The sequence below is a fragment of the Propithecus coquereli genome, unplaced genomic scaffold (genome assembly GCF_000956105.1).
Source record: "Propithecus coquereli isolate 6110/MARCELLA unplaced genomic scaffold, Pcoq_1.0 Scaffold74, whole genome shotgun sequence".
In the NCBI taxonomy this organism is placed as follows: domain Eukaryota; kingdom Metazoa; phylum Chordata; class Mammalia; order Primates; family Indriidae; genus Propithecus; species Propithecus coquereli.
This window is the reverse complement of record NW_012153507.1, coordinates 5,621,156-5,644,059: the sequence shown is the minus strand read 5'-3', so window position 1 is coordinate 5,644,059 and position 22,904 is coordinate 5,621,156. Positions and strand designations below refer to the sequence as shown.

Below are 22,904 nucleotides of genomic sequence, written 5' to 3'. Positions count from 1 at the left end.
CCTGGGCCTGGGCAGTGGGGCAGAGCTAGGAGACAGAGCTAAGTGTGGCTTTGCAAGTTGTCTATATTTGCATGCTGAGCTCACTGCTGCTCTTTTTCTCCCCAGAAAATAAAATTACATCATGGGGGGAAGGCGGGAGGGGGTATATTTGGGAAAGGTGAGAGAAACACAAAGGGGCCCTCTGGCATTACCCTGGAAAGAGAAGAGCCATGGCTCCAGATCAAATTAAGGAGGTTTCCACGTTGCTGCTTGCCTTGACCTCCTACCTCCACTCCCAATGTGGTTAAGTCTATCTATCAGTCATTGACTACTGCGCCCCTGACCCTTAAGGCAAGGAAAGAAGTTTTTACAATACCAAAGCAAGCGGTTAAGAAAATCCACCCGCCAAAGGCCTTCCCAACCCCTAAACCTGAACTTACTCTGTGCCTCCCAGAGGTCCCAGCCACCGCGGTCATCCAAACGCTAAAAGGGGAGGAGGATGACCTACTGAGAAAGAATTAAACGTGAGAATTGTTTCGCAGTTTAGGAAAAAGCAGCAGCGTCTCCTACTCCAGCCCTCCACCCTATTCCGTCCCCCATCCTAGGAGTCTTCCAGAACCCCAGCCCCTCGGTTGCCCGCCCCCTCCTGCCTCCCCTCCCCCTCCTCCTGCCACTCCCCGCCCCCCGCCCCTCCCCGGCTCTGACATCACCGGCCAGCCGGGTGGAGTGAGGCGGCGCTGGGCTCGGGCTCCGGCTCCGCGGGCGGAAGAGGCGGCGGCGGCGGCGGCAGCGGCGGCGGCGGCGGCGGCGGGAGCCAAGGAGGAGGCTCCGGACGCTACTCAAGAACCGGGGACCCGGGAGTGCCCGCGCCCTGAGCGCTCAGCTCCAGAGGCGGTGAGAGGGGTGCAGAGGAGACACGTCGCGGGGGGCAGATTTGGGGTCTGGGCTTGGAAGGACTAGGATCCGGGACGCCGGGGGGCCAGATGGGGGAACGTGGGGACCCCGGAAGGGTCCGCTCTGTATCAGGCCCCACGGGGTCCGATCCTCGGTCCGCGCGTCCCGAGCGCCTGTGCGCTGGAGGCGGCGTGGCTGTGGCCGCCCATCCCACGCTGAACGGCGGTTGGGAGTCGGACCCGGGCCTGGGGATTCGGATGCAGCCTGCTTCCCGCCCAGCCGGCTCGGCCGGGCCAGCTCCCGCCCCTCCCTGCCCGCTGTGGCTCCGGACTCGCCTCCGCTGGCCGTCCCTCGGTCCAGCCCTGTCTCAGTTCCGCGGCCCGCCGCCCGCCGACACCATGTGCCCTCACCCCCAAGCCCAGTGCCCCTGGGCAAGAGGTGGGATTGGCGAAAGCTTGTCCCAAGGGAAGAAAGCGCGGGGCGGCGGCGGGGGGTGTAGATGAGTGATGTATCTAACGTAAAAGCCCTGATTAATATCACAGAATCCGTTTCAAAATTGACAGGGACACACAGCACACCTTCAAGAGACACGCCAGCACAGTGACACACACCCATGTGACTCTTACACACATCGTCTCACACACACCAAATCACACACGTCCCTGCACTACGCATCCAACCACCCACCACACCCCCACTGCCTCCCATATGGAGTCTACTGAACTGTGGGCTCCATGTCATCAATCTAACAGAACAGCTGAGTGGACAGAAAGGGCCACCATCCCGTGTCCACCCTGATTTTCTGGGCAGCTTTTCCCAGCCCCTGGCTTCCCTCTTTAAAACGGTGGGAAAAGATGGGAGAAAATTGTGATCTCTCTCCTCTAGGACAAGGAGATAGTATGCTGAGGGCTAATGAGCCGGGGTCCTCTTAGCTGGGTGAAAGAAGGGAGGGGCTTCTGGTTACCTCTCTTGCTGGGTCCAGCTAGAGCTTAGGGTGCTGGGAGTGGCTAGTTTCTGGCCAGGAGTGGCCAAGGGATAGAGGAGGAGGGTGGAAGAAAGGGAGAGGGAGAAAAAGAATGAGTCAGCCAAGGATGGAACCCAAGTCAGAGAGAAAATGAGAGGAATGTGTGTGAGAAGGAGACAGACATCAAGAAAGGGCCAGAGGGCCAGAGATAGGGAACCAGGGAGAGGAAGTGTGACAGAGATGGTCAGAGGAGTGCGAAGTGTGCTGGAGAGTGGACTATAGAGGCTCAGAAATTAAGGAGGATGAAAGCAGGATGGTGGGACCACAGGGAGTTAGGGGAAACATGCTGAATATGTTTGTTTAGTTAGTTTACCATGTGTCTGGCCCCCAGGCTGTCAAAGAGATTAGCTTTAATTGCTCTTTCCTTTGTGGCTAAACACTGTTGGAGAAATTGCCAGTGATGCCCTCGGCTACAGGCTCCCCTGGTTGCCTGTTCCTCACTTTTATGACACCTGTGCCCATCTTGTGTGTGTGTATTATCATGCATGAAGGGGGTCACAGAATAACAGTGTCTCACCCAAATCACACAGACCCTCAAGTACAATGTCATGATGGATTTCTCCACCAAGCCGGTAGGGAGCCAACCACTGGACCTCCAGGCCTCTCCCACTAAAACTTTATCTTTTGCAGCAGGGATGCTCACCCCTTCCCAATAGTAGCTCTGAGTATTCAGATGAGGATGCTGATCACAGAACCTAGGAGTCCTAAGTATTCATGGCTACCACCAAGTGGGATGTGTGAGTAGGAAAAGCTGGAAGGGATGAAAGCCCATTGAAAGGCAAGGAGGAAAAGAGACTGAGAGACTAGAGAGGGAGGAAATAGATGAAGAGAGATGGGGGAGAGAGACAGAAATAGGAGCAGGAAGTGCCACAACCAGATGAGTGGAGACAGAGATCGGCTAGGGCGAGTGACAGGTGCCATTCCTCCCCTCACCATCACACAGCCCTCCTCTGCCCGCCTGACCTAATGCCAGGTATCACCTGATGCCCCATTTTGGGTCTGGCCCTTCTCTTAGACTAAGTGATGAAGGCTTAGTCCCTGTCCTCATGCTCAGGGGTAAACCCACTTTGCTTCTTGCACTGAAGTGAACCTTTTGGGGCCCAGGTGTCCTGCCTTCCCTCATTCCCAGGCTGACTTGGAAGCCTCAAAACCCTCGTCATCTTCCTTATTACAGGAAAAGAGACATCCTCCAATCGCCCCCCCAAAGCTCGATAAAAGCTTAGGGAAGAAGTCAATCGAGTATGATATTAAAGGAAATAAACTACAGGACTACTTGAATTTGGGGCCTGGATATAATTTAAAATACGATAGCTGGAACCCTAAGCTTTCCCTACCCACCCGTCTGCCCCCCCTTTATTACTTCCCCCAACTGCAGGCAAAAGACTGACAGATTGAGTGCCTGGGAGCCCCCTCCTTCCTATTATAGGGACCTCCAGGTCCTTGCAGCTGTGTGGGATGGCCTCTCCCCTCAGCCTTAGGCAGCTGCAACAGATGTGAAGGAGGGAGGGGCAGCAACTCCTAATCCTCTGGCTTCCTTCTGACTTCTTAAATTTACTGAGGATTTGGAACCAAATGCTAGGGAGAGGGGACAATCTACCATGAATTAAAGTCAAAATGCACAGAAATTCTTTTGGTGCAGTCACCTCCTCTACAGGTGGTTATCCCGTTTGCCGGGCTTCTCAAAGCACTCCCCAGGCCTGCCTCTTCCTCCCTCAGTGCCCATGGAGCGCCCACCTATCATTCTCCCAACTCCTACCCTAAAAGGCCAGCATATAATGATCCTTACCTCCTGCCCCTCTTCCCCAGCATCCTCAGTTGGTTTGACCTTTATCAGGGCTCTGCCTGGGGCCAGCTTGCGAGGAGAGGGAGGAAGGAAGGTGTGAGGAAGCGGTGAACAGAGCACAGAAAGCTGGGAGGGAAAGGGACTGACTTCCTGGCAGCCGAGGCTCCGGTTCCTGCCCTGGTATCCTGTCCCAAGAATGGCCTCCGCCCAGGCTGCCCGGTGATTCCTAGGCAGCCCTCTGTACTGTTCCAGAGATCAGGAGGATTTTTCAGAGCCCAGAGGGTAGAAGACTTCTCCATAGGCTCTAAGGAATTCTGAATCTCTGGTGAGGAAAGTGATATGGAAGACGAAAGAGCCAAGCTCTGCTAAGCCTCACCATGGCCAGCCCAGCCCAGGGACAACAGTTGATCAGTGAGACTTGAGAGCCATGTAAGGAGATTCCACCTCCCCACAACCTGAAAATTTCCCCCAAACAATGCTGCCCTTGCCCCTGCTGCCACACCCAGGCCTGGGTAAATGGATCTCCCCAGGGAGGGAGGCAACCAGGCTGCCTTTTCTTATTCCCTCAGGGGGCCTTATTCCTATCCTTTCTGTCCCTTCTTACCATTCCCCACACTCCTCCCATCCAGTGGTATCATTGTCCTAACCACTGGGTCGGGGGGGAACCCAGAACTGAGGTTGCTATGGTAACAGCTGAACTGAGGCTATAGCCTTCTAGTTGCGGATGGTGTGCTCCCTCCCCCCACCCCATTCCTCATTTGCAGCCTCAGTCTGTCCCTCTCCCAACCCCAGCTCTCTTCTTCCATTATGTGGGCTCCTCTCCCTCCTCTGGACGTGAGCCGGTGGTTACATACCTTCTTAACACATACTCTTGGCTGGTTCCGACACATGCAGACACACAGGTACTCACAGCCAGCGCACGCACAGCCACACATCCAGGGCTGGCGCGCACCCCTCCATTACCAGGACACATCCGAACACACCGACCGATACCCGGCCACTGCCTCCTCCAGGTACCCAAATCCATACCCAGCATCCCCAGGAGACTGGCACACACACATTTGTCCTCTGCCACTTTAACATTCCCACCCCCCATTTCTCTTAGGGGCCTCCTTGTATCTTTCACTCTCTCAGAAATATCGTACCCACTGCCCCCCCTTTGTGGGTGGGTGGGTGTGTTACACACATTAATCCCTTCCCACCCACCTCCTCTGCAGATCTGTGTTTTAGATTCAGAGACCTAAATCTTAACTCTTCCCAAGAGATACACACACACACACACACACACACACACACACACACACAAAACTTTCCTCCCACAGGATTTCTCATATTTACAAACTCCTCTTCCCATGTGAAGGCAGGGGAATAATACCCTAAATTCTGTCCCCTTTTTTAGGATCTGCTCCATTGGGGCAGGGTCATCTTGTCTCCTTCCCGTGCTGCCCTTTCCCTTCCAGCTCTCCTCACCTCCCCCATTTTTATCTCCATCTCTGGAGCCCCTTCCCATCATCCTCCTCATCTACATCTCCCCCTCTCTGTCCTTGGATTATCAGTGGAGGAGGGGAGGGGTTGGGCTCCAGAGCCTGCTGCTGTGACCTAGATTTCAAGGCGAGACAGTTCCTGGTGCTGACAGTCAGAGAGCATTGTTCCCGGCCCGGCCTGGCAGGGCCACCGCTGGGCCCTTCTGTATGGTTGCACCTGGCTGTGCCTATGTGTGCCCGTTTCTCTCAGGGGTCGTGCTAGCCCTGCTGTCTGGCTCATTGTCTGTCTGTGTCACGGTGCCTGCCACCAAAGGAGGCTTGTTTATTCTGGTCCAAGTAGGGGGCTGGGAATGGGGACTTACGGGTCCATACCTCTTATTTTGCAGTGGCCATGCCTCTGCCTCAGTTCCCCTGCAGTAGAGGGGGAGAAGGAAGGAAAATGTGAGTGTGTCAACCAGCCCACTTTGATCTGCCACTTTCCTAGCCCAATGTTGGGGTGATTTGTGGGCAGCCTCAGATAGGTACAAGTTCATCTAGCTCCTTGCCCACCCCTTGGCCTATCCACAAAGTGTTTATGACATGATTTACCTTTAAAAAATACTTTGCTTTTCTGAGTAAAAGGAAACATATACTCATTATGGAAAGTAAGTCCCTTTTTTGAGCTCACCAGTAGAGTTTCACATTTTATCAAATCCAGAAAGTTCATTCTAAGGTACAACTTTCTTTCTTCTGTCTTAGCCAGTTCCTATCTTAGTGGAAGACAGGCCTTGAATGTTCTCTTTTTGACCTAAGGATCATAATAGAGGGATGGGGGTGAGGCCTAGATGAGACCTGGCCTTGCCCAGCCCCCTATGGGAGGCTATGCTGAAGGCAGTGCCAGCAGGATGTTGATGCAAGGAGGAGTAGCAGTCCCCTTCAGCAGACTCTCCCAGAGCAGCATCTAAACTCCTCTAACTCCCTTCCCTCCCCTCCCCCCACCACCCAGCCAGCCTGGGAACCGGGCAAGGGGCCAGAGGCAGCCGCTTGGTATTCTTGGGCGCGGGGGCTGCAGGCACAGCACAAAGGCTAGGAGAGAGGGCTAAGTGGGGGCCTGCTAACCATCAAGTGAGAAAATGGGCTCTACAAAGGTGGGGGTGGCCCACTGCTTCCCCCACCTCAAGCCCTAATGACGAATACAAGGCTAAGCATGGAGGGGCCAGGGAACCATCAGACCAAGCAACTAGGCATCCATCCAAAATGAGTCATTAGTAGGGTGGTGGGGAGTTGAAGTGAGGGACCCCTTTGCTTCTGGGGAAGAATGGAAGCTAGAACATGAGCTCCTACCAACCCCTCCAGTTCCTCCTTCTTAGCTTCTGACTGCCACAGCAAGCCTCTCCCTGGTTGTTGTTTTTGAGTGTTTTGGGTTTTTTTTCCTGACATGGGGAGGGGTTGCAGGTGGGTGGGGCGATTCTGGGGGGGACTTGGAGACAGCGGGTGAGAAAGTCGGGAGCAGGTTGCTATGGTAACCGCCTCCTCAGTCAGGGGAACTGTTGCCAGGGTTACTGTTAGAGGGGGTAAAAGAAGAAAAAGATGGTGGGGAGAAGGAGGTATGACTTGTCACTCTAGGCTCCAGCCTGGCTCCTAGCTCCAAGTTTCTTCCTGTCTACCCCCACCACCTTCCCTAGGTCTTCCTTTTCTCCCTCCAGCCCTGGCCACACCCAACCTCCATGTTCTAGGCACATGTCTGGTAGGGCAGAGTGGGGGGATGCGGTAGTTGCCAGTGAGTGAGCCAGATCCCCCCGCCTTGCCCCATATCTTAAGCTCAACTCCTCTCCCTTTTTTGCCTCCCAACCCAGTCATGGCTGAGTACGGGACCCTTCTCCAGGACCTGACCAACAACATCACCCTTGAAGATCTGGAACAGCTCAAGTCAGCCTGCAAGGAGGACATCCCCAGTGAAAAGAGTGAGGAGATCACTACTGGCAGTGCCTGGTTTAGCTTCCTGGAGAGCCACAACAAGCTGGACAAAGGTGGGGGAGGGGAGCACAGGGATCCTGCCATCAGCCTTTCCAGCTCAGTTCATTCAGCAGATAGAGATGAGCTCAAAACTCTTATATACACAAAGCGTACCCCTCTATGACAAGACAGAATAAGAGAGATACTCTAAGAAAGTATAGGAGGCTTTATACAGTTTTGACATTTAGACATTTTTCATTGTGCCCCTTGTCAGTAAAAATGTTACTCAGATACTCCTGTGCTATTATCACATACGCAATAAAAACAGAATTTAAAAGTGGTAAATTTAAGATAAAACCACAAGTTCTAACATTTTCTTATCCACTTTTGGAGACTACTGCTAGGGGTGAAGGGGGAGGAGGTCTACAGGTAGAGCAATCCCATGCAGCTGGGGGCTTTAGGGAAGAAACTGGTGTTTAAGATGGCCCTGGAAAGCAAGTGGGGTTTCTAGGGCAGGATTCAAAAAAGGCATGCCAGGCAGAGGAACACAGTCGCAGAGGTGAGAGAGTATCTGGTGTGTTTGGAAAAGCAGTGTCCTGCTTGGCTTGACTGGGACATAGGGTATGTTTAGTAGTGGCTGAGAAGGTAAGTTAAGACTGTTGTAGTGGGCCTTGAGTGACAGGGTGTTTGATGGGTGAGGTGAATGACCTCAGGGCCCTTCAGATATGCTATTCTGACTGTAGTGTGGACAGCAGGGAGGCTGAAGGAAGACGTATTATAGTTAGACTACTGCAACACTCAGAGGGGAGGAGCCAGGGAAAGTCTATGGGCATCTGTCATCTCCTGGAACTGGCCACGCCATGGAGGATCATCCTTCTGGTGGTGTCCAAGCCTTTTCTCATTCAGAATAACCTTTTTCACTAGACCCAGCATCTCTCCTAGGTTGTCTAAGATTCCACCCCTCCAGTCTTACATGTGCTGCCAGCAAATTCTTTCTGATACTTACTTGGAGAGAACGTAGAAAAAGGACAGGGTGGGAGTGGGGTATCTGGAAGGCAAGTTAATTTTTCTATTGTCCCCTCCCTCCAATATGGGACCTGGCATCTAACCTAAATCTCTCATTCTAAATCTACATTTGAGAAACTTCACTAACTCTCTGCCCTTCTGGGAATAGTCCTCTGTACTGTTTGGGCACCTTAGTTTTCTTTTCCTGGCTCAGTAGCCCCTCTTCTGTTAGTGCTGTCCCTTCCCATAAGCAATGTGAGGAACTCAGCCTTGGTTCCAGAACACTAGTCTGGTAGAGTGGGGGAACATGACTGTCACAGCCTAACTCTGACTGTCAATCTCTCCTGCCTTTTCTCCAGACAACCTCTCCTACATTGAGCACATCTTTGAGATCTCTCGCCGTCCTGACCTACTCACTATGGTGGTTGACTACAGAACCCGTGTTCTGAAGATTTCTGAGGAGGATGAGCTGGACACCAAGCTAACCCGTATTCCCAGTGCCAAGAAGTACAAAGGTAAGAGGCTATGCCTTTAACATAGCTGCACCTCTGCCCACTCCCATCGATTATCCCTGAATTTTGGGAGAGTGAAGGCTGATGCTCAATGGCCTGCCTGGTATCTCCCACAACTTCTATCCCTGGACACATCCCTTTTTGCCCCCAGACATTATCCGGCAGCCCTCTGAGGAAGAGATCATCAAATTGGCTCCCCCACCGAAGAAGGCCTGAGCAAGGGGGAGGAAGAGGAGGAAGGTTGGACCTTCATCAGACCACTTCCTTCCCCCATCCTCCCGGAGAGGGGGCAAGCCTCTCCCCCATCTACCCACTTACTAACCTGGTCCTAACCCCCTTACTGTGCGCGTGTGTGTGCGTGTGCGCACGCTCTGGCTGTATGTCTGTATGTCTAGCTCATCTAGTTCCTCCTTACGAGGGGATGGGGGTCAGGGGCTGGAGGGGGCTTAGTTTCCCCACTCTAGGAGGACAGGAGGTGGGGGCTATTTCTATGCAAATAGAAATTAGCACTTTCCTCCACTCTCCCCTCCCCTTCTTTAAAGTGCGAAGTAGAAGGGACCTGCATTTTCCTACACTGAGGAGCTGAGGTGGGGGTGAGATGGGAGAGGTAGATGGATCCAAGGAAAAGCAGTGGGGAGGGAAGGTGAAGAGGCCACCCAACTCCCACCTGGAAGGGGCAAAGAAAAGCCAGAGTTCAGTATTGTACCCTCATGATAAACTGACGGAAGAGTCCAGTTTCTTGCTGTTCCTCAGGTTGGAGGGCCTAGGTGCCAGCAGTCCCTTTCTGCTTCCCTCTCCTGGGCCTAGGATGGGTGTGAGCCAGGGATCTCATGAGAAACCACTGGATCCTTTCCTGATCCCTAAGATCAAACCCATGGAGCAGCCAGCATTAGATGCCCCACCCACTTGTGCTCTGCAGAGACTATGCTGGGAACATACACCACTGAGCCTGAGATGGGGATGAGGGCAGAGGGAGGGGGCCCGCTTTTTCCACTTTTTTATTCCTACACAGACTGTTGCATATACTGACTTCGAACCTAGGGAAACTGGGGATGAGATCCTTAGGTTTTAACCCCAATCCTGCCCCCACGTATAGGGTCCCAATGTGATTTGTGCAGGCAACAGGCAACCCTCCCTTTCTCCTTGGTCTAGAACATCCCAAGCCAGAAAGAAGTGAAGTTAACTACAGTGTTTTCCTTTGCACTGATCCCCACCCCAATTCAATCCAGGAGGGGACTTAGTAACCCTTCTCACTTAATATCCTGGACCCTTGGGCTTGTGGATGGCCTCCCTAGCCAAGTCACTAGAGTACACTGAGTGACCCCAGCCTCCTGCCTGTCCCAAGATGCCCCTACCCAACCCGACCGTGCTAACTGTGTGTACATATATATTCTACGTATATGTATATTAAACCCGCACTGCCATGTCTGCCCTTTTTTTGTGGTGTCTAGCATTAACTTATTGTCTAGGCCAGAGCGGGGGTGGGAGGGGAATGCCACAGTAAAGGGAGTGGCAGAGTCAAATTGCTACATAGTCCAAACAAAAAAGAAAGCTTTTAAAAAAAAATTAAACTCATATGCAATCTCAGAGACTATTTAGAGAAAGTTGAAGTTAGAAGCTTTTATGATGTAGGAGCAAACTTTTAGTGGTAGGGGAGGGCTGGCTGTTGGAAGAAGGAAGAAGCCAGACTGGTTAGAGAGTACCCTTGACTCCTAGCCCGGTCCAGCCTGCCCATCCCCTCTGGCCACCGATGCGGACACCTGCCTTAACACACACACCTTGAGGACTCCACGGTTTTGCCTTAAAGGACCTTCCCAAGTCTCCTCAGCCCTGTCTGGCTTCTCCTTTAAGAGAGAGATACCTGTAGAATTGGGAGGGGGGAAATAACAATGAACTGTCCTTCCATTCGGGCTACGTTATGTGAGAATAAGAGTGAGAATAGGAGCCTTACTTATGGAAGAAATGGGAGAAGAGAGACAGGGTTATTCTCAGCAGAGTCTAATAGTTTCTCTGTAAGGCAAAGTAATCTAAAAAGACTAACCTGCCCACCCACCCCTTATATTGCTGTGAGATTGCCCCATCCTGTGCTCCTCTGTCTGCAGTGTGCACGGCCTTGTTCTAACCCTGGAATAAAGGTGATTGATTGTACTGTACCTGATTGATTCTAAAATTTCTGTGAGTGACCAGAATTTTGGAGCCTTTGAATCACTGGGAAGGGAGGGGGAGCAATATTTATCCTCATATCCCGCTTTGTAGCCTATACCAGGGGCTGGGGAAATATATCATCATCCCCCTATCCTGCCCCTACCTTCTAAGTATCACTGAGCTAAATGGACAAGTCACCAGCTGGAGCCCAAGCACCGGAAGCATGCATATCCTAGACTGGACTTGCTAAAATTGTAACATGGGCAGAAGTGAGAAGGTAGGGTCAGGTACCTACATTGAAAGGAGCAAAAACAGTCCATCATAAATGAATGGACCACATACCACACAGAGCAGCAGTCAGGAAAAAAAAAAAGCTTTACTGAGAGAAAATACAACAAATTCCAGAGTGCATGGTTTTCAACCCACCCCATCACCCCACTAGCAATAGGAACACAGACCACTCAGTCACCACACATTCTCTACCTCAGGGAGGAAGTGCAGCAGCTAACCACTGATCTGAGAGCTGCTAGGAAAAGGGGCAGGAGGAAGGAGTGTCTGAGAATACCATCCTCTTTTTTCCGCTCCTTCCTGGCCTGGTTTAGTAGAAACTGACTGTCCCAGGATGCAGAATTACTGACTGGATCTTGTGGGAACTGAGGGCAAAAAAAAAATAGCAGCAAAAGCATTTGAGGGCAAGAATTCAACTGGGACTTTCATACTCAGTGACCAGTGATAGGACAAGTGCCCAAATCACAGCCACCATAATCAATCCTTAGATTACTGACTTGTTCCTCAACACCAAGATATATGGTATAAAGTCAAACCCAGGAAGCCTTTCCCTTCACTCTTCCATTAGGAAGGGAGCTGGCATGGAGTTGGATGGCTTAAAGAATCAAAGCAGCTAAAGGTAAGAGACTGTGTGTGTGCATGTGTGTGTCTTCTGTCATAAACAGTACCAGAAAGAGTCTGCAGTGGCGGCACCCTTCTTGAAGTCATAGTTCAGTCAAGTTTTAAAGACAGGCCAGCCTCAGGTTAGAAGAGCCATCCTGGGGACCCCCATAAGACTTAAGGAGAGGTAGGAGATATGAGGCAAAGAGTTGAGAGAAATTTCCTGTTTTTCCCAAATCCCACACCAAGGCAGGGAAGTGGGGAAGGGAAGAACGGAGCATCCTTCCATTCTTGAGCCTCCTAAAACCTAAGGGATAAGCCCCAGTCTTCAATGGCCATACACAGAGGTAAGCTGACCCCAGGTGTCACCTCCACATCATTACTCTCGCTCGCTCTTCCTTTAAGTCCCTTTATTGCATTCATAGAGAATATATAGGTATTTAAACTTTGACAATTTTACCTTGATACATCCAACTTTGACTTGCTTTTTAATATATTTATAGATATAAAATTAGGCCTCTTAACAGTGATAGGGACAGGGAAATGGCTGCCACCAAACAACTTTTTTTTTAAATAACAGAAGAGGTAACATCCTTCCTCTTCTTTCTCCACCTCTGCCCCTCCTCCCACTTCTCCCCAACCTCACTCACCTAACCTATTTAGGGGGTGATGGGATGAAGAGAAGAGAGTGAAGGATACATAATCAAGTGCAAAACACCGTGATAAGTACAGAGAATGAATGAGGTGGAAAGGACAGTGAAGAGTGTGGGATGTCTAGGGACTCTAAGGACTTCCCAGAAAAAACTGGATCCTGGGATGGGGTTGCTGGGGGGGAAACAATGAAACTGTCATAGACTTTTTAAAAAACAAAGGAAAAAAAGGTCAAAAACCTAAACCAAAGAGAGTGGCACTTCTACCCCCCACTCTGGCTCCTTGGTACTGAATAGCCAGTTGTTCCCCCCACCCCCCTGCCCAAGAAACAAGGGAGATTAAAGAAAAAGAAACCCCATACTCTATCCCAAACCAGTTAACAAAATAGGCTCCCCTCTTCCCCCCCAAAAAGAGGCTTTTGAGTAGAGGCTATTTCTGCTGAGTCCTATGCACCTTTCCATGGAACCCCATTTCAGGGCTCAACTCCCATTCCTAGGTACTCTGTTGGTTTATTCCCTTCTGGTTTGTCTTTCTCCTGGGATGTCTTTCTTTTATCTAAAGCAAAAGTCCAAAGTGCGTTTCTGCTGAATGTAAGGGCCCGGGCGAGGAAAGGGTTGCCCAGGCAGGATCGGGTTGGTAGCCCAGCCCGCCCCACCTAGGTATGAGGCCTCAGGATGGCATGCACTGCACCCGGTCGGGGCCCTCCTCCTCGTCCGATGTGTCTGAGGAGCTGGGAGACTCATCAGAGTCCGCGTCTGTGGCCCCAACCCCAGGTTCTCGCCAGCGCTGTGGGATGGGAAAGGCTTGTTAGTAACTTCCCTTAATGGAACAAGGACAAGCCTGTTAAGTCTTAGCTAGAATTCAGATGCTCTAGGACACGGATCAGCAGAATTTTTCTTAAAGGGCCAGATACTAAATATTTTAGACTTGTAGACCATACGGTCTTTGTCACAACTACTCAATTCTGCCACTGTAGCATGAAAGCAGCCATAGACAATACACAGAATGGATGTGGCTGCATTCCAGTAAAATTTTATTTACAAAAACCAGCAGCATGTCAACTGCCGGTTTGCCAACCCCTCTCCTGGACTTCTTTTGGCATGAAAGGAAAAACAGAAGGGTTATCCTGAGACTTATTTCTTCTTAATTCCTTCCCCACACTCCTGCCTTTGCCTTTACAAAGATGGCACTATGCTTAGATGACGATGGAGAGTAAGAGCAGACACTACCTTTTTCTGCTGGTGGGCTCTTCCAAGGCTGTATTGGGGATCTGATGGGGATAGGGAACAATGGACAGGAAACCCATCCAAGACCTGATTTCTCCTTAAAGCCACTACTCTGCAACTTTTTAGCCCTCTTGAGAGGGTCACTGCCCTTGGGAGCTCACTTCCAACCCCAGCTTACCCGGTGATGGCGTCTCTGTCTCAGGTGATGCATGAGGAACCAGAGCATGTGGCTATCAAACAGGTCAGTGTGGTGCAAGCTATCTTCATCCCGCTCCCGCTTGTTCTTCTTAATCACCTGGAACCCAAAAGGGTTGGGGGTGGAGGCAGCAATGTATAGGAACCCTGGACTTGATCAAGAAGGCTGGTGTTCAATCCCGATAAAAGTTTCCCGTTAAGCTGAAGTGGAGTAGATTAGGAAGGATGCCCCAGGTTCAGCCACTGAGAAAGTGGGAGGCTTTAAAATGGGATAATTCTTGAAGATGCTCCCTACCCCAACCTACTCCCAACTAGTGGCACTTCATAGCTGCCCCTTGGAGTAGGACTATTCCTACAGCAGCAATGACAGGAATGCGGGGGGGAGGTTTAAAGCAGTACCTTTAAAGAACTGGGCAGCAAATTACTCCTTCCTATGACAACAAAGAATGGTAACAATATGTGGAAAGTAGAGAGAACAGAACTTCTGCAGTCAGCTACTTACATCCTTTAACCCTGTCAGCTCGGTGGAGGCTTCAGCTGTGGGTGCCCAGATCTTCACATCATGGTCTAGGCCACTGGTTGCCAGTACAGGTAGGTGAGGGTGGGGCTCAAGACAGTTTACCTGGTTATGAAGAAAGGAAAATACAGGCTCAGGGGTGTGTGGCAGTAGGGTTTAAAAACCACTACTCACCTTGAGCCAAATAATTGCCCTTGATCGGGGCTAAGGCAGCTGCTGGAAAGGCAGGCCCACCCATCCTGAGCCTAGGCCAAAGGGCCCTGGGAGTAGAGGAAACACCAGACACGGACTGGGTATAAGATGAGGCACATCTATCATTTCCTATGTATAGGTCAGAGGTGGCTTCATCCCCAGATATAGCCCTAGGGGTGGGCGAGTGACTGACCAAGCTTACTGCTAGCTTCACAAAAACGCAGCAAGATCCAGATGACCTCATTCACTCCAGATTCCAAAGCTCCAACTTGTCCAAGGCTGGAAAAAACCATCTCAGTGGCTTTCACCAAGTGGCAAATAAATTTTAAAAAATGAAGAAAGCAGCAGCTGCCACTGAGCCCCCAGAGAAGAGTCAGAGAACAATTACACTCATTTGGCACTGTTTACTAGAACTGGAGGAAGACATAGGCTGAGAAGAGGAGGCTGAGCTAGGGGGTGGAGGTGATAGAGGCTCACGTCTGCTTGAGAGAAGCATGCACATCCCAGGGGGCAACATCCTGCTACCTGCCCTGACAGCACAACAGCTCAACTATGGGCAGTATGGTACAACAAGGCAGCTTCCTGGGGCCCCACAACCTCAATCTCAGCCACCCTCTGGGTACATTCTTGAACAGAAGGAATGAACTATGGCAGGCAGGCCTGTGGCTCAGGCAGCTTCCTTCTATTTGAAAGCACTCATGCCCCCTGCTGTCTGACTTGGAAACAGGAGCTTCCCTAACAGGGCAAGGCAGGGTAGGGCAGTTCCCATCCCCACCGGAAGAGCTAGTCCCAGATCTAACTGCTAAAGCATTTTCAAGCTTTTAGTCAGATGAGGAACACACAGGAAAGGCACTCCGCCTTGCAGCTGCCCTAGAGTCCAAGAAAACAACCCCTGGCAAAAAGCCTCTTTTAGTTCTTTCTGGACCAGCTTCCCCTGCCTTGCCTGCACAGGCAGAGAGCAGCTGAGGAGAAGCCAAGGGCAGACATGGAAAATAGAGCTGACCTACGGACTTCTTTCTTTGACTTCTGTTTTACAAATAAACAAACCAATGCTCAGAAAAGACTGAAGCTAAGTCTGAGCCTAGAAGTAAAGTCCATTCTTTTTCTCATTCTACATATAAGCTCATTGCGAAGTTTTTATTTGGGCTCTTTTAGGCAGTGCATTTGGAGTATGAGGAGGAACTAGGAAAAAACTTCACTGCCTAGAAATATTATCAAAAGATATGCGACAACTTACACACACAACCTGACCTTACTCATCTTCTGATAAGCCCTTGCTATAGATCTGTACTCTGAGCTAGCTCTGCTTGCATAAGTCAGCAAAATAAAATAGCCCAGGGGAATAATTCCTTGGAACTTAAAACTTAAGAACAAAGCCAATGGCAAGAGGAACAAGAGAATAAATTACATATAGTACCTGAGTTGGAGCCTGCTGGGGGAGCCGACAGAACTTCTGGGCCAGAGTACCTGGCCACTTCACCAGACCTGTCTGAATGCCAGGACTTATCCTGTCAATAATGCCTGAGCAGAGAAAAGAGCTCTGGCCTTAGACGACTGGGCTTGGGGAATGCAGGGAATGGGATCAAGCATCAAAGTGCTCTTGGGAGACTAAGGAGTTGTCCTCTGACATCATCCCCCACCCTTGACCCTGTGAAGTTGAATGGGAACAAAGACAAGACTCAAAAACAGAGTCAGCAGACTAGGCAAGGTAGACAACAACTTCTAAGATCCCTTTTGGTTCTAACATTTGCTTTATGATATGGAACTGCTATGAGTCTACATTGAGGCTGGTGCCTGGTGACCTCCACTGCTGAAGGTTAGAACAAAAAAAACAGAGGGAGTCAAGTGAGGACCATGTGGATCTTTCGGCTTACGCAGAGGCAAGAACAAGAAAGGGAAATCACTTCAGGGAGTAGGCTCTGTATCTCTTGTTCTACTCTTTCACTCTTAGGACCACTATAACTTAGGCCTTGGCCCACCCATCCCAAGTAGATGCCCTCCCCACCTGAGCCCTTGGATTAATCATCAAACCCTGGTACTGGCTGAGCCGAAAGTAAACTGGCCTGCAGAGTGCTTTTGGAGAACGGACAAGTGCTGGCCTGGGAGAGGGCATTCAGCCCTGCATCTCTCTGGAACAGAATGCAAGACAATAGTTCATGATCAAGAAAGGATTCACTGGCACCTTCTGACTTGCTTCTGACTACATGCCTATTGCAGGAATCTCATTAAGACTCCAGTGTTTTGGGTTTGTTCACTGCAGATGACAGTGGGGAACCTATGGATTATGAGTAGGAAATGAAGCAGGGAAGAGTAAGACACACCTTGAACTTCCAGAATCCTCTCCATTTATATTCACAGGCCACAAAAGTCCTAAATCTGTTTAGATCCCAGGTCCCCCAAATTTAAAGAAAACCAGAAGAAAATCTGAAATACCCTCATACCAGGGCAAGAAAAACACAAGAAAGAATGGAATCCTGATTACAAGGAACCATTCTAAATTCTAAAACCACTTTCTGAATAAACCTCATCAAGAGATGACTGGGATCTATGAATTTCCCACAGCTTAGAAGGAATTAAAAGAGAGATCAAGCCGTCTCAGTCATTCCTTAAAGGCCTTGAGTAACGAGGCTATCTTGGGTAATCAGTACAATATAGTCTTCCAAACTCTTTCCTATCTTCTGTAGTACAAAAGCCTAATTACAGAAAGCTACTGAACTCTTTCCCAACTCTGGGTCTCAAAAAAGAAAAAGAAAAAAAGATGATAAAATTAACCAGATACATCTTAAGAGCTGATCACTTTTCATTCCCGAATCCGATCCTCACTCTTCCTTATTGCTCTGTGTCCACAGAGGTTGTCTGAGGAACTCAAAGGACAGGCAGACTGTGATAGGATCATGGGTTATATAGCAAGCAGGCTGCTCAGCCACTTTTTAAAAAAAATTATTTTGCCACATTTGCTTTCTCCCTACATATAAACTTATACATCATGTGTATGTTTGTACCCATTTGAATGTAAGCACATTTCACTCCTAAATACTTCAACATGTATCTCCTAAAAGGATATTCTCCTATATAGATTATCAAATCAAATAAACTTAATACTGAATATATTATGTAATGTATAAACCATATTCTGATTTTCCCAGTTGTCCAAAAAATGCTTTCTACTTTTATCTGCTGATCTAGGTTCCAGACAAGATTGCTACTTAGTCAACCTAAAGGACTAGACATGGAGACATCTTTAGCATTTATATAGGAGGGTATGCCCTCCACTGCTTTTTCTTTTAGAAAAGGTCCATGCCTAGAGATATGTTATCTCACTCAGGACGTAAGTTCTTCCCTAAGATCTCTTTCTCTTTCAATAACCCATGCCTTAGAGGGATGGAAGACAGGAAAAGGAAGAAAATATTCCATCAAAACCTCAGCACCTCCAGGCTACACTGCTTTCGCCCCACCCCTCCTTGAAACAGGGTCTTACTGTGTTGCCAAGGCTGGACTTAAATACCTGGGCTCAAGTGATCCTCCCACCTCAGCCTGAGTAGCTGAGACTCCAGGCACGTGCCACTGCACCTGGCCTTGTACTGCCTTTTAACTTAGCTGGCCACACCTCTAAGACATGGTATCATGTAGTCACAGTGAACATTCAGTGGCTCTGCTAAAACCTACCTTAATCACTGAAGAGACTAGGGAGCCAGCCAGCCCAGCACACCATACTCACCACGCCTCCCTTGTCCCCCTCCATGAACTGAATGATCTGGCAGGATGATTTCTCCCAGAGGAAGATGTGCCCGCAGTCACTACCGCTCACCACAAACTCACTCTTGGGGCCATAGAAATTGACGCCTTTTACTGAAATGATAAATGAGAGAACAGACCACATGAGGTTGGCATCAGTCCTATATATATATTTATCTCACAGGGAATTTAGTTATTCACAAACTCTAAATCAGCTGAGAGCTAAAGAATTCATTTTCATAAAACAAATCAAGAGATTATGTGTGTATAATAGATAGTTGCAAGAATCACACCAGTTCCAGAGACTATTTATATTCTCCCAGAGAGCTCCACAGGGCAGGAGTCTGCAGTCCCTTAGCAACAGCCTCAGTCTCATTAGTCTATACCCTATCAGACAACCACAGGCCTCACTAATGCCTAACCTGTCCCAACCTGAATCACCCCAGCTCTGCCCATTCCCAGGCAGCACTGTCCTGTGCCCTAGGATTATTCTTGATATGTGTACTTCATTGGTACCTGTGTTTCTTGGGTCATCAGTTAATCTGAGACTGATGAAGGTATATGCCACAATTGCTTGTAAGAAGGAAGAGAACTATGCTTGTTGCCAGGACTCCAAATAACACGGCTCCACTCTCTAGAATTAAGCCAGGAGTCTTACCTATTATGGTCAATACCATACCAGCCATGAGACTGGCACTCTTCCTTTTGTCTGCCTGTGGACTGAGATCAAAGTACAGATTGTTTCCCTCCCTTCTCACCAGCTCAAGAAAAAAAGGAAAACTAACTGCTAACTGCTGTCTGCAAGTCAAAATTATGGCAGATATCTGTTAGCAGTGGTAACAATAACAAAGAGCAGTGATTCCTCAACTTTTCTGTACATCAGAATCACATGCGTAGCTTTTAAAAATCCCAATGCTCAAGTCGTACCCCATACCAATTCAACCAGATGTATGGGGTTAAGGCCAGGCAGCTGTGTTTTTAAAAGATTGTCAGGTGACTACAATATGCCCCAAAGTTTGGGAACCATGGACATGGAACAAAAAAGACTAATCTTCATCACAATCTAGGGCTAGGTACTACTACCATTCCTCCTCCTCTGCCTCATTCAAAAGAATCATTTACTTCTCCCTCCCTAGAGGTACAAGCTCACCCCTACTTTAGGCAATTCAGTACCATTAACTAAAGAAGGCTTTCCCTGACTCCCTAACAAGGCATTTGTGCCAATTCTGAAATTACCTGAAATCATTAAAAAAAAAAGTCTAGTCTCCTTATGCCCACCAATTAGAAGCAACATCACTGCAGTGATGAGAGATGCTCTTTAAGCCCTCCTCTCCTCTAGCATAGTGGAGAAAACACGGTAACTCTAGCCTAATTCAGGATAACCTTTCACTGCCCACAGTGACACAGGCAGCCTACTTCTCAGATAGTTTCCATTTGCACAATCTCAATGAGATACTATGGTTCCCCAAGCCAACAGACTTGGGCCACAGAAACCTAAAAAGACGGTCTCACCTGTGGCGTTATTTCTGTGGCCCTTATATCTTTTAACATACTGGGCCCCATCACTGTGAGAGGAGTTGAAGAGGTAAATGTCTTCATCATTGTAACTGGCCAGGAGCTCTGCCAAGAACAAGAACAAAGCAGTGAAGGCAAAGGCTGAAAAAAGCAGGGACCAGGAATTGGGGGTTGGGGTGGGGCTTCTTGCCAGCAGTGCCCCCTCCAAAACCCAGGTATAGCACCCATCTTAGTTGGAACAGCAGGCAAATCAGGGTAGACTAGGAACATACTGCCAACCCAGGGGTAGCAGAATGCTCAGAAAAAATCATACCCATTAACTCAGTAATGAGCCAAAGGCATGAGAACCTGCTCAGGCAAGCAGCCTGGGTTTCAGGACAGGCCCTGACAAATATAATCTGCAGCATTCTGCAAATGGTGCCTGGCATCTCCAAGGGTCATCTGCTGCATCCTCCCACTACGTGCTCACCATCAGCAGCTACTCCCCAGCTGCTCCACTTGGAGCTATAGCACAGTGGTGAGCACTGGAGGGCACATGCCTCACTGGCTCAGCAGCTCCCTAGACAGAGGAGGCATGCCAGCCTAGGAGCTGGGCCCTGCTCACGTACCTGTGCCGTCGTGGCTGTACACAAGACAGGTGATGTTTGCTTTGGACTCACTGTTCACCTGCAATAAGGAGCAGATACTGACTGATGCCCCACCCCCCCATTTGTTATACCACCTTCAGGAAACAGGCTTTCTTTCAAACTCCCCTATAGCTTCTCCCAAAAATTGAGAGAAAGACAGACAGACAGAAACAGGAGTACAACTGATGAAATGTGACCACCTCCGGGAGGAAAGTCTCAGGACCTTCTCTTGGTTGTCTGCTGTGTGCCAGCCATTTTATATACACTGTCTCATTAGGCCTCACTGTCATGGCGCAAGGCAGTTATTGTTATCTCCATTTTGTTTATTTAAAAAAGTGAAACTAACAGAGGTGAAGTGACTGCCCAAGATCACACGCTGGTAAGTGGTAAAGCCAGGATTCAAATCCAGGTTACTGACTTGAAAGTCCAAGCTCTTCCCATCATACCAACAAGTTCAGGCGCAGCCTTGGGGTCAAATGAGGGAAGCCTGGTGCCACTGGCCCTTCATGAATCTTACCAGGTGATGAGGACAGAATTTCTTGAGTACTCCATTGTTCTCATTCTCATCGATTTTCCTCTGGTCATAAATCCTATAGTGGAAGAAGCAATGAAAATGGCAATCTCAATGGGGTGGAAACACATATTTTATGTCAAATATTATGCCAGGTGCTGGAAATACAGGGAGGAACAAGACAGACCCAGTCCCTGTCCTCACTCATCAGTCTCCTCCAATCTCAGAGCCTATCTCTGGACATCTGTTATTAATCTCACCCCTCCAAGGACCTTGTTTGATTTAGTCCATTTCTTAACCTCTTCCTAATCACCACCTGGCCACTTTCTAAAAATCCTTCTACTGTCCTTTCCTACTATTACCTTTTCTCTCCTTCTCCTTGCAGTCAAATTACTGAAAAGAACAACCAACATTCAAGATCTTCACTCCCTTATTTTCTATTCACTTCTCAACCCATCCTAACCTGGCTTTGGTCTTCAACTCACTGCTGAAACTTCTGTGGCTGAAGTCAGCAGTATCCAACAAGATACTTTTCAAGTCTTTCTCTAGCCCTGACACTGTTCACTACTCCTTCCCTGAGACACCTTCTTTCCTTGATGTCCAACCACTTCTCAATGTTGTTCATGGGTTTGTCTTTCTTTCTTTGTCCACCCCTTCAATGATGATGTTCTCCAGCAGCTTAAGCTCTCATCTGACTCTATACTAGGAAAATTCAACATGAAGCCCAAGTAGTATGTGAACCTCTGAAGAAACTGTGTTTATGTGCTGGGGAGAAGGAACTATATTCTCAAAGCAGCCAGAGACTCAAAAGGGGGAAAAAACCCTACCCTATACTTTCCTTTGGTTATCAAATTCCATTATGTTTTAACTACCACCTATTCATGGATACATGACTTAAATCTATATCTCCAGATCACATTTATTCTGAGCTCTTGACTTTTATCTACTTAACAAATGGATGTATTATAATATCCATAATGTTATAATTATGTGTAACATTGAGATGCCCAAAAGCAAACCCATTCTCCTTCTTCCAAAACTGAACTCATTCTAAGCCTATACCTTTCCCCCTGAATCTTTGTTAATAACACTACCCTAAATTCAAGTGGCCAAACCAGAAATCAGGTCCTTTCTTTCCTGTCAATTCTACTCCCTGGGTATATTTTTTGACTATATTTGCTTTCTCCACCCCTTGTTATTTTTTCCCTAGATTACTATAGTATCCTTCTAACTGATTTCTTTGCTCATACTGTCACCAGAATTAAGTCTAAAATGCAAAATTTCATATAAATTTCCTGCTTAAATATTTTCACTGATTTTTTTTTTTTTGAGACAGGGTCTTGCTGTGTTGCCCAGGTTGGTCTTGAACTGCTGACCTTGAGCAATCGTCTTGCCTCAGCCTCCTAACTAGCTGGGATTACAGGTGTGAGCCACCACATCTAGCTCCTCGGTGATTTTGTACTATCTACTAAATAAAGTTCAAACCCTTTAGTATGGCAACCTACCACTTCTCCAAGATCCTATACATTGCACCAAAAAAAAAAAAAAAAAAAAAAAACAACCTCTTTCCTCGAACATACTGCATCGTATCTTGTTACTTTGTCCTTACATATAATGTTCCCTCTACCTGAAATACTAATTTTCCATTTGTCTTTAATCCTTTCTCTGTGAGAAAAAACAGCATACATGGTTTCCACTATCTTCAAGTAGTTGGATCTGAGTTCAAATGTTAATATTAATACTAATCCTGCTACTTATACTACCTGAGTAATACTGGGCAAGTTACTTAATATCTTTAATTCTTATATATCTGTTTCTCCAAAATGTTCCTTAAAGGCAGAGACTATGTCCAGCCAACGGTGTATCTAGCACAGAGTAGATGCTGGATAAATAAATGAATGAATATTTCTCTGTATCTCCATAATCCCTTGCTTAATATCCTGCATAAAGAGAATATCCAGGGCCGGGCGCGGTGGCTCACGCCTGTAATCCTAGCTCTCTGGGTGGCAGAGGCAGGCGGATTGTTTGAGCTCAGGAGTTCGAAACCAGCCGGAGCAAGAGCAAGACCCCGTCTCTACTAAAAATAG

At 48.5% G+C, this 22,904-nt stretch overlaps 2 protein-coding genes across 3 annotated transcripts in view; one reads left to right on the top strand and one right to left on the bottom strand.

The window, feature by feature from the left end:
* The first annotated feature begins 665 nt into the window (after window positions 1-665).
* PEA15 (phosphoprotein enriched in astrocytes 15) lies at window positions 666-9,604 on the top strand. Of its 2 annotated transcripts, none has more exons than XM_012661884.1 (4): window positions 666-873; window positions 7,000-7,173; window positions 8,464-8,619; window positions 8,768-9,604. In XM_012661884.1, the coding sequence occupies exons 2-4, from the start codon at window positions 7,002-7,004 to the stop codon at window positions 8,830-8,832; spliced, it is 393 nt and encodes a 130-aa protein (XP_012517338.1). In that variant the 5' UTR covers window positions 666-873; window positions 7,000-7,001; the 3' UTR covers window positions 8,833-9,604. The 2 variants fall into 2 exon arrangements, with proteins under 2 accessions (XP_012517338.1, XP_012517339.1); XM_012661885.1 differs by having other exon boundaries at window positions 728-873; window positions 7,000-7,107.
* A 1,513-nt stretch (window positions 9,605-11,117) lies between these two features.
* Window positions 11,118-22,904, bottom strand: part of DCAF8 (DDB1 and CUL4 associated factor 8) — a 74,447-nt gene continuing 62,660 nt past the window's right edge. Inside the window, exons 15-21 of the mRNA XM_012661846.1 lie at window positions 20,824-20,896; window positions 20,289-20,346; window positions 19,678-19,785; window positions 18,149-18,279; window positions 14,224-14,343; window positions 13,705-13,821; window positions 11,118-13,086 (exon numbers count right to left, since the gene is read on the bottom strand). Coding sequence (XP_012517300.1) covers window positions 12,970-13,086; window positions 13,705-13,821; window positions 14,224-14,343; window positions 18,149-18,279; window positions 19,678-19,785; window positions 20,289-20,346; window positions 20,824-20,896 — 724 coding nt within the window. The 3' untranslated portion in view covers window positions 11,118-12,969. The remainder of the gene's footprint in view (window positions 13,087-13,704; window positions 13,822-14,223; window positions 14,344-18,148; window positions 18,280-19,677; window positions 19,786-20,288; window positions 20,347-20,823; window positions 20,897-22,904) is intronic.

What these genes read in the sequence shown, in the direction of transcription:
- PEA15 (XM_012661884.1), top strand. Translation starts at nt 7,002, where the DNA reads ATGGCTGAGTACGGGACCCTTCTCCAGGACCTGACCAACAACATCACC. An exon ending in CCACAACAAGCTGGACAAAG is followed by an intron (nt 7,174 to 8,463) that starts GTGGGGGAGGGG and finishes CCTTTTCTCCAG; the next exon opens with ACAACCTCTCCTACATTGAG. An exon ending in CAGTGCCAAGAAGTACAAAG is followed by an intron (nt 8,620 to 8,767) that starts GTAAGAGGCTAT and finishes TTTTGCCCCCAG; the next exon opens with ACATTATCCGGCAGCCCTCT.